At 28.9% G+C, this 10,182-nt stretch overlaps 1 protein-coding gene across 1 annotated transcript; it reads left to right on the top strand.

Annotated features, from left to right (window-relative positions):
* Positions 1 to 881: 881 nt before the first annotated feature.
* On the top strand, positions 882 to 3,034 carry LOC125864855 (probably inactive leucine-rich repeat receptor-like protein kinase At5g48380). The gene is made up of 2 exons (XM_049544946.1): positions 882 to 1,727; positions 2,003 to 3,034. The coding sequence occupies exons 1-2, from the start codon at positions 882 to 884 to the stop codon at positions 2,897 to 2,899; spliced, it is 1,743 nt and encodes a 580-aa protein (XP_049400903.1). The 3' UTR covers positions 2,900 to 3,034.
* Positions 3,035 to 10,182: the final 7,148 nt, after the last annotated feature.

The following is a 10,182-nucleotide window of genomic DNA, read 5'->3' as shown; positions in this document are numbered from 1 at the left end:
AGGGGTGAAAAATTTAAATATGAGGTAGAAAATATTTTTTAAAAACAAACTTAAATTTTTTTTTTGAAGGGGTGGGGGGCTGGTGGGGGAGGGGGCGAGGGTAGGGGGGATAAAAAAATTGAAATTAGAAATATCTTTTAAAAACAACTTTTAATATTTCTTTTTTTTGGGGAGGGGGGGGGGAAGGGTGGTGGTAGGGGTGAGGGTGGGGTAAAAAAATTGAAGTTAAAAACATTTTTTAAAAACAAGTTTTAAATTTAATTTTTTGGGGGGAGGGGGGTGGTTGGGGGGCTGGTTTGAGGTTAGGAACAAATTAAATTGATTTTTTCAACAAAAAAAAAATTGTAATTTGAAGTTGGAAGAGAGTTTTAGAAAATGTTTTCCTTAAGTTTTGATGGGAAGTCATTCCTTAAATTTGAGGAAAATGAGTTGATTTGGAAAATATTTTCCAAAACATTTAACCCAACCAAACATGAGAAAATTGGAAAACATATCATACCAAACACACCCTTAAACTTGTAGAAAATTAAATAAGTAGACACACATATCCTACATGACATAATACACGTAGGACACCATGTAGGATACAAAATTGCCATGTAGGACGAATGTGTCTATTTGTTCAATTTTATACAAATTTAAGTGCTTATTTGTCGGCTGAAGTCAAGTTATGAGTCCTATTTACGTATTATGCCTAATATATAGACAACATATCGTACGGACTTGACCTAAGATGTTGAGTAAAAAATGTGCTGGAAATTATGTGCAATTGACCCAATTTTTCAAAAATCAATCAGAAAATTACGCCACAATTGCCAAGGCAAATAACTCAATAAATTCCATGCTCTTTCAAATTAAGGCAAAGGTTTCTAATTCACACAATGTGCAACTGCAACATTCTTTACTTAGTACTACTACTTTGCAGCTTTTCTCTAAGATGCAACGCGGTGCAGAGTGACATTGATTGCTTGATATCCATAAAACAATCGTTGGAAGACCCTTTAAATTTATTGAATTCAACGTGGAAGTTCGATAATCAGACAGAAGGTTTTATATGCAAATTTGCAGGAATACAATGCTGGCATCCTGATGAGACTAAAGTTTTATCCATTACTCTTTCAAACATGGGACTAATAGGTACGTTTCCGCGAGGCATACAAAATTGCACTTCTTTAACTTCTCTTGATCTTTCAAGCAATGAGCTATATGGAACCATCCCTTTGGATATATCAATATTAATTGGATATGTTGTAGATGTTGATCTCTCGAGTAATCAATTCTCAGGCGCAATCCCAAGTAACATTGCAAATTGTTCTTTTCTTAATGTCCTCAAATTAGACAACAATAAACTAGAAGGTCTAATCCCACCTGAAATTTGCTCCTTATGTCGACTCAAGACGTTTAATGTTGCCAACAACATGTTGACAGGGCCAGTGCCAAATTTTGTCAATGCCACTTTTCCAGCTGAATGTTATGCTAATAATCCAGGACTTTGTGGTAGTCCTTTGGAATTATGTGTTACAGAACGCGCACTGAACCTTTATAATATTTTTATTAAAGGTTTTGTGACGGGTTGGTCATTTTCGACTTTACTTGGTATATATCTTTTTTTCTTTAGTTTACCTAATGTAAAGAAGATGCTTCTATGGATCAAGAAGAGAACAAAGTTAATGGTGATTGATGGAAATGAATGGTGTCAACGAGAAGAAGTAAACAACGACACAAAGGTAACTATATTTTGCTTGCTTTCAACCGTATTTTTCCTTCTTTAAGAACACCCCGTAAATAAAGTACACCATTCGTTCCAATTTATGTGACAGTATCTCCATTTCACAAAGAATGACAAACGGTAATTTTAACTCTTAGTGACAAGCTTTTATTGCCAAACAAGTGTTATGGCACATTTAAGACTACAAGTTTTCTAGAAAATTGTCCAGTCAAACTATATCAGATAAATAGGAGAAATAAAATGTGCTAAAGGTAGATATGTTCTTTTCCTCAGATTTTAGAACTGGAGAAGATTGTTACAAGAATGAGTTTTATGGAGCTATCAAAAGCGACTTTAAATTTCAGCCAAGACAATGAAATCGGGAATGGAATGCTTGGGAAAGTGTACAAAGCACTGGTCCCAAATGGATGGACTGTTGCCATAAAGAGGCTCCATGTTTCAGAGGATTTGGAGGAAGAGTTTGTTTCCGAGATCACAACTCTGGGTAGTCTGAGGCATCCGAATTTGGTGCCTCTAATCGGCTTTTGTTCTGAGAGGGATGAACGACTTCTGGTTTACAAATACATGCCTAATGGAAACTTACACGAGTGGCTGCATTCAACCGAAGACAAGGCAAGACTCTTGGACTTTGCTCTAAGGGTTAAAATTGTTATTGGTGTCGCGAAAGCCCTGGCTTGGCTTCATGATGGTGGAAATTTCCATGTTGTGCATAGTAACATTAGCACAAAATGTATCTTGCTCGATGAAAATTTCAATCCCAAGTTATCCAATTTTTGGGAGGCAACACTTGCAAAAACAAATGTCATAGATTCAAATTTGAGTCTATTGCCAATAGTCGAGTCTTTAGACTTTACGACATACACAAAAGATGTCTATCAATTCGGGGTTGTGCTTCTCGAGCTTTTAACGAGAAAAGAATCTTACCAATTGAGTTGCTTGAGTCTAAATTTATCCAGCAGCTCATTTGCCAGTCCTCTTGATGTGGACACACTATTGTTAGGCCAAGGGTTTGATAATATGGTATTGCAGCTACTTGAACTTGCAAGTGATTGCATGAAATTCATTCCAGATCAAAGGCCAACGATGCAACAAGTGTATCAGACTGTTGCTGCGATTGCTCAAGTCCATGACCAAACAGGGGACCCTGAAATAAAGTTGCACTTGGACTAGAAGCAGGGGCGGAGACAACATAGGCACGGGTAGCTTTCGCTCAAACCATGTATTTTGTGTTGAATAACCATTTCGTATGTATAAATAATCTATCCAGACTCATGTGGTACAAATTCTGGCTCCGCCTCTGACTAGAATCATCAGCTTCGAACCCTGTTTTCTATGGTTTCTTCGTTTAGCAAGAAATGTATCTCTTCCTGAATTGTCATTTTCTAGATAGCAATAACTACAAGACAATCACAAGCTAGTTGGGGTTGACTATATCTGTATCATCATTATTACTATCACAAATTCTCCGTTTTGAAAAACAATACTCCATGTGGATATGGGCATTGTACACACAAAGTTTTGCTTTATTTTATGATTGAATTAAAGATCAAAAGACACAATTGAAATAGGACAAAAAATAGTTAACAAATGAAGGTTATTGTTATATTTAGTGAGAACTATGATTTAAAAAAGTTAACCAAAAAAACTTGTAAAGTCTCGTCAAATCTAAAAAACTGAACTTGAACATTTGAAATAGGACAAAAAATAGTAGAAACTACATTGGGCATTCAAAATAGACCAAAAATAACAGAAAACCACAAAAATTGAACCTCTGAAAGTTTGTTAACATTAATTTTTGTTTCCGATTCTCGCGATATCAATTAATCTGAGATCATTAAATACTCCCTATGTCCCTAATTACTTGTTCATTTTTCCTTTTATAGTTGTCCCTAATTAGTTGTTCATTTTGACAAATCAAGAAAAAACAAATTCTTTTTACCTATTATATCCTCAATTAAATGACTAATTATTTTGAAAAATGTAGAACTTTTCATCTACTTAATAATTAATATGGGTAAAATGGTAAATTCACTATGTCATTAATTATTTTCTTAATAAGTGTGTCAATTCAAAAAGGGACAAGTAATTAGGGACAGAGGGAGCAAGTAACAAAGATTAAAAAATATTCTCTTTTCACAAACTATAAGAATCGAAACTTATTTAGAGAATATATTAAACCCCCAAACATAATTATGGAACCATTATTGATGGGAAACAAGTAAATGTTCATTAAAATTAATGACGGTAAAAAAACATACCTAGATTTGTAACAATAGAAAAGGAAAAAATCGAGTCCACTAAATGCACAGTGTCCCCTTAAGGAAATTATTTTCCTCTAGTATTCGAGGTTTAAAGGAATAGATCCCCTCATTACAGAATGATTATATTCACAACTGTATTGATACAAAACCAATGGTGTCAGTGAGCCACTCAACAGGAGCAAAGTACACGAATATTTAATTGTGCAGAAGAAGAAGTTCAGAATTTTCGTTGTTTTAAAATGAGAGTAAATCCCTCTATTTATAGACAACAAAAGGTAGTGTGAACAAATGCTTATTGTGCCTTATCGAAAATGTCACATCTCTTTGGAAAAGTTACAAATCTTTGGAAAGGTTACAACATTTCATAAAAGTCACTCCTTTTCATGAAAGTCACAACTCTTCATATTTCATTCACACATTTAAATCCAACAACGTGTACTTCAATATCAATAGAAAGCTCTAATAAATGAAATTGACTTTCAATCTATATTGTAACACCCCTAAATAAAAAAAATGATTAATTCAAATCACCAAAGGTAAAGTAAGATTATCGAGAAACGATAGACTAATGCATGCTATAGTGCAAGTATACATAGGATTAAGTTTGGTCCAGTGTTCCTATCTGGCGATCAGTTGCTTAAGTAAGTTCAAAGGGGGCTCATAGTTATATATATGAAAGATAGGCTTAATTTGTAAGATGGTATTGACGGTTGTGAAGGTTTTTGAGAGGAGGAGAAGGCTAGTTTTGAAAATAAATAAATTAAAAGGGAATCCTGATGAAGTTCAAAATATTTACAACTTGCAGTAAAATTGAGAATCTATCTATACTTCATATTGAATATGAGCAATTAATTTATTGTGTAGTTATCTATGTCTTTGGGATTAAAAGTGGCTCCAATCTAGTCATATTCTTCTATAGGTCATCTGACACAACATCCTTGAAGTCATGTCAAAAGTTTATTAATTTTTGTCTTCTTTTCCTGGTTCACTTCGCACATCAAGGTGCGATAAGATTTTTAAGGTCTTTATGTCCTTACAATGTCATACCAAATTTGATTTTTTTTCTTCAAGAGATGGTAGTACAGATTGTACCTTCAACAATTTATCTGTACTAACAAATACTTATATAATAATAACTTTGCAGAAACATAAACAACAAATTTTAAAGCATGTACTTAAAAATAGCAATTAATAACATAAGCATAAATTAATGACTGTAAAAAATATACCAAGATATGTAACAATAGAATGAAACATAGAGGAAAAAATCAAGTCCACTGAATACACAATGTCCCCTTAAGGAAATTATTCACCTCTAGTACTCGAGGTTTAAAGGAATTGATCCTCTCAGGATAGAACGATTTTACTCACTAGTGTATTGATATAAAAACGATGGTGTCAGTGAGCCACTCAATAGGAGCAAAGTATACGAACATTTAATTGTGCAGAAGAAGAAGAAGAAGAAGTTCAGAACTTTTGTTGTTTTAAAATTAGAGGAAATCCCTCTATTTATAGACAACAAAGGTTAGTGTGAACAAATGCTTATTGTGCCTTATCGAAAATGTCACAACTCTTTGGAAATGTCACAACCTTTCATAAAAGTCACTCAACTTTTCATAAAAGTCACAACTTTTCATGAAAGTCTCAACTTTTTATAAAAGTCACAATTTTTCATGAAAGTCGCAATGCTTCATATTTATCACACCTTTTAAAATCCAACAATGTGTACTTCATATATCAATTCAAAGCTCTAACAAATGACATTGACCTTCAATCTATATTGTACCACCCCTAGACAAAAAAAAATGATTAACTCAAATCACCAAAGGTAAAGTTAGAAAATGGAGAAACGGTAGAGTAATGCATGCAACAATGCAAGTATACATAGGATTAAAGGAGAAACATTCACAGACTACAAGAAAGTATACTTATTGCTACGAAATCTAAGCTATGAATTTTAAAATTGTAGCTATTACCTAGTAATAGCCATAAAAATTTAAATTTTGTGGCTATCTTCGTCAAATTTCTCAGCCACGAATATTAAGTTGACAAAGCTAAATCCTTGTATTTGCTATAATTGCTAACAATAGTGGCAATAACTATCTAAATAGCTACAATTTTATTGCTATAATAAAATTCTGTAGCTAATTATAACTTTTTGGCTACGCAATAAAAATAATTGTAACAATAGTAACTCTTTTGCCATAATAAGTTATTTGAAATAAAATATCGTAGCAAAATAAAGATTTTTGCTTCAAGTTATAAAAAGATGTGTCAATAGTTAAATGAAATAGCCATAGAATTTTTGCTACAGTAAAATTTCATAACTAATTACTATTTTTTGCCACAAATTTAAATTTATCGTAGTAATAATAACCTTTTAGCCACAATAACTTATTTGAAGAAATATTGTAGCTAAATAAAGAATTTAGCTTTAAGTTATAAAATATTGTGGCAATAATTAAACGAAATAGCCATAGATTTTCTTCTATAATAAAATTTCATAGCTGATAATTAATTTTTGCCACGAGTTTGAATTTATCATGGTAATAATAACCTTTCAGCCACAATAAATTATTTGAACAAAAAATTGAGGCTAAATATTTTTTTCAAGTTATAAAAGTTATGACATATTAAAAATATAATCATAGATTTTTTGCTATAATACAATTATATAGTTAATTATTATGTTTTTTCATGATCATATTGAAACTTGTTGAAGCAGTAGTCACCTTTTATCCATAAGAAGTAATTTAAAATAAAATATTATAACTTAAAAATATTATGTTTCGAGTAGCACAATTAGAGATGTTAATCTTTCTATCAATTCAATTTTACAAGATCTTAATTTTTCAGTTTTAAGTATAATTTAAATAAATAGAAGTTATACAAAAAATAAATTAATAAATAAAAGTTATGCCTAATTAATTTGATGTAATTGTACTTTTTTTAAATATAAAAAAATATGTATAAATAATTTACAAATCATTAAATAATGTCATATTTATTGAAATATGCCATATGAATTATTCTGGAATATAGTTNATATATATATATATATATATATGAGAAGTAAAAAGTGCCACATGTGAGCACCACAAAATTTCTCAATTATTTTATTTTTAAAAAATCAGATTTTAAAAAAAGGTAAAAAGTAAAAAATTATATTACAAATCCTTTAAATTTTTAAAAGTAAAAAAAAACACGTATTTATTTAACATAATCTTTTTTAAAATAGTTATCACAGTTAATATAACTCTTTTGTTTTTTTTAAAAAAAGGATGATTGATTGTACATGAGGCTAGAATTTATATTATTTTGAACTCTTATTTTTATCATAATTAGAATACTTATCCTTATTGATTGACATTTATTTTGGTAATTGAGTTCTTATTTTATTGAATTGAGTTTCTTATTTTATTTTGAAAATTATATTCCATCTTAAAATAATTTTCCAACTTGAATTATATGGTAATTGACACTTCCCATCACAATATTTTTTTGCTTCTCCAATTCTATATAAATAGATTAAATATATTGTGATTTTGACAATTTTATTTTATTTTAAAATATTCATTTTTAACTTGATGTTCTAATACATATATCATTTTAAATTCATATAAAATAAAAACAATATAAAATAATATTAAATACTCATTATATTACTACAATATGAGATTTGAAGAGAAAAGAATTAATTGTAAGGGAAATTTAAAAAATGTAATTAATTCTATCTTGATTTCATAAATTGACAATTAATTTGGGACAAATATTTTTATTAATATGAACAATTAATATGAGTCGATGGTCTCTCTACCTCCAGGAGATAGTGATAACGTCTGGGTACATTCTATTCCTCTTAGACCTCACTTAGGAGATTTCACTAGATATGTTATTATTGGACAACTAATATGAGACATAAGGAGTTTAAGTTTAAAAATTATTTTGAAAAGAATAATAGATATAACAAAACTAATAAAGGACCAAAGAATATATATATTTTACAATAATATTTATTTATATAAATAATTGACCTTTCCCATTAACTTAAAGCAAAGTATATATTTGTTTTTATTATTGTTAATATTATTAATTATTGTTATTTTCATGAGATAATTTTCTTTGTTATTATGTATAACAATTGTTTATCTTATATAAAAATTGTTGTATTTTGTTATATGTAAAACAAATGTTGTATTTGTTAATTTTAAAAGAAGCAAAAATCATTATACATATAATAATTAGAGATAATAACTATAAAAGTAAAACATAAATATTCACCTAAAATAACTCTCCACCGTACCTTCTTCCGCTTCCCCATTTAGATCCCAAAAAAACTCCCCCAAAAATTAAAAATTGCAAAAGATCAAAAGTTTCCCCCAATATTTTAAAACCCAATTAACAAAAACCTACATATCCTTTCCCCACTTCCCGTATCCTTCTTGTCCGCCCCTACCCTCACCCTTTTTTATCCAAGTTTTTTGTTCAATTTTTATTTCTAATGTTTTGTTAATTTTTCTTTAGTAGATTTTACCTAGTATTCTCCAAGCAGATGAGATAAGTTTTTACAATATGAGTTTTTATTTTTTTATTTTACTCAGTTGTATATTCTATGTTTTCTATTATTTAAAAATTCAAGAAAAGGTTGAACCATAAATAATTTATCACACACAATTATATTTTATATTTTTGCAAGGAATTGTTGTCATAGCTTGAATCGATGGGTATTACAATGGATTGTATATTTTTATTAATGTAAAAGAAATTTTCTGACTAAGTATAAGTTTTATAATTGATACTAAAATTTGAGATCTATATCTACAGTTTTTTTTAACAAGTTTAAAAGTTACAGATTTGCTTACTTCTTTGCTTACTTTGTGTTTTGTTTTTTTTTTTTTTTTGTATTTTAGTTGCTAAACATTTTTGCAAAAAAAATTTATCATAAACATATATAAATCATTATTTTTTTTAGTGCTAAAATATTTACCATTATTGATAGGCATATTTATGGAATAAGAGCATATAAATGACAAATTGAGACCGATGTTGATCAAGCTAAGGTGCATTTGAAGATTATGGAAGGAGAGATTGGAGAGGATCACTATGCTACTTTGGACTCAAACAAGATGATGTCTTACCAGAATTGTATATTATGATTATTCTCAAAATTGTAAAATGCAATTATATGTAACTTGAGAATTATTTTGGAATCTCAAAAATGTAATTGTGGTTACATTATGTAACTTTTTTTTTACTAACAAAGCTTGTGGAAAATCCTTTCATTTGTAGTAATAAAATTATTGAGATCTAATTTTTAGCTACATTACAAAAATTCTTGTGATTAATAATGTTTATGACAATATTCTTCAATCTGTAGCAATGATTTTTGTAGTAATGACTAAATCTGAATGTAATTATTAAAAATAGGGCGATACATTTTCACTTTTCATAGCAAATTTAAAAATATTAGCTACAATTTTTGTATGTCATGGCAAAAAGTTTGAATTCTTAGCTTTGTGAAAGAATATTTGTGGCAAATACTTTAATTTTATAGCTATAAATTTTCTAATTTGTAGCTAAATACAAGTATCATTGCCACATATTAAAAATATAAAATAGACACAAATTTTAAATTTTCATAGCAAATAAATCAAGACATTTGCCACAATAGAATATATTGTGTCTGCTACAATATAAAATTTGTTATAGATTTAATATACTGTGGCAAAAGAGTAAACATATTTGCTATAAGTATATCTTCTGTAGTAAGAATTCTTTTACTATGAAACACAATTTTTTAGTAGTATTAAGTATTAGAGCTCGTTTGGATTGACTTAAAAAAAGTAACTTTTTAAAGTGCTGGAACTTATTTTTAAAATAAGTAGTTATGTGTTTGGATAAAAGTGCTGCAGTTGAAAAATAAGTTGTTGATGTGTTTGGCAAATAAGTGCTGGTAAACACTTTTTTTTATCAAAATGTCTGAAATACCCTTTAAGCTGTTAACATGATAAAAAGTTGATTAATTTAAGGTTTTTATACTTAAAAAAAAAATTAAAACAAAATTAATTTATGTTTTACATCCATAAGTAATAATATTTTTCTATCATTCACATATTTCTTTACCACCTTATAAGAGGAATATAAATTCATATTTCAGAAATAATAATAATAATAATAATAATAATAATAATA

The sequence above is a fragment of the Solanum stenotomum genome, chromosome 5 (genome assembly GCF_019186545.1).
Source record: "Solanum stenotomum isolate F172 chromosome 5, ASM1918654v1, whole genome shotgun sequence".
Taxonomy (NCBI): Eukaryota; Viridiplantae; Streptophyta; class Magnoliopsida; order Solanales; family Solanaceae; genus Solanum; species Solanum stenotomum.
The sequence above is the reverse complement of the archived record's forward strand: the minus strand, read 5'-3'. Positions and strand labels throughout refer to the sequence as shown.

Bases quoted from the DNA above. Each gene is read 5' to 3' on its own strand.
- LOC125864855 (XM_049544946.1), top strand. From the start codon at position 882: ATGTGCAACTGCAACATTCTTTACTTAGTACTACTACTTTGCAGCTTT. The intron at 1,728-2,002 runs GTAACTATATTT...TCTTTTCCTCAG, and splicing joins AAGTAAACAACGACACAAAG to ATTTTAGAACTGGAGAAGAT.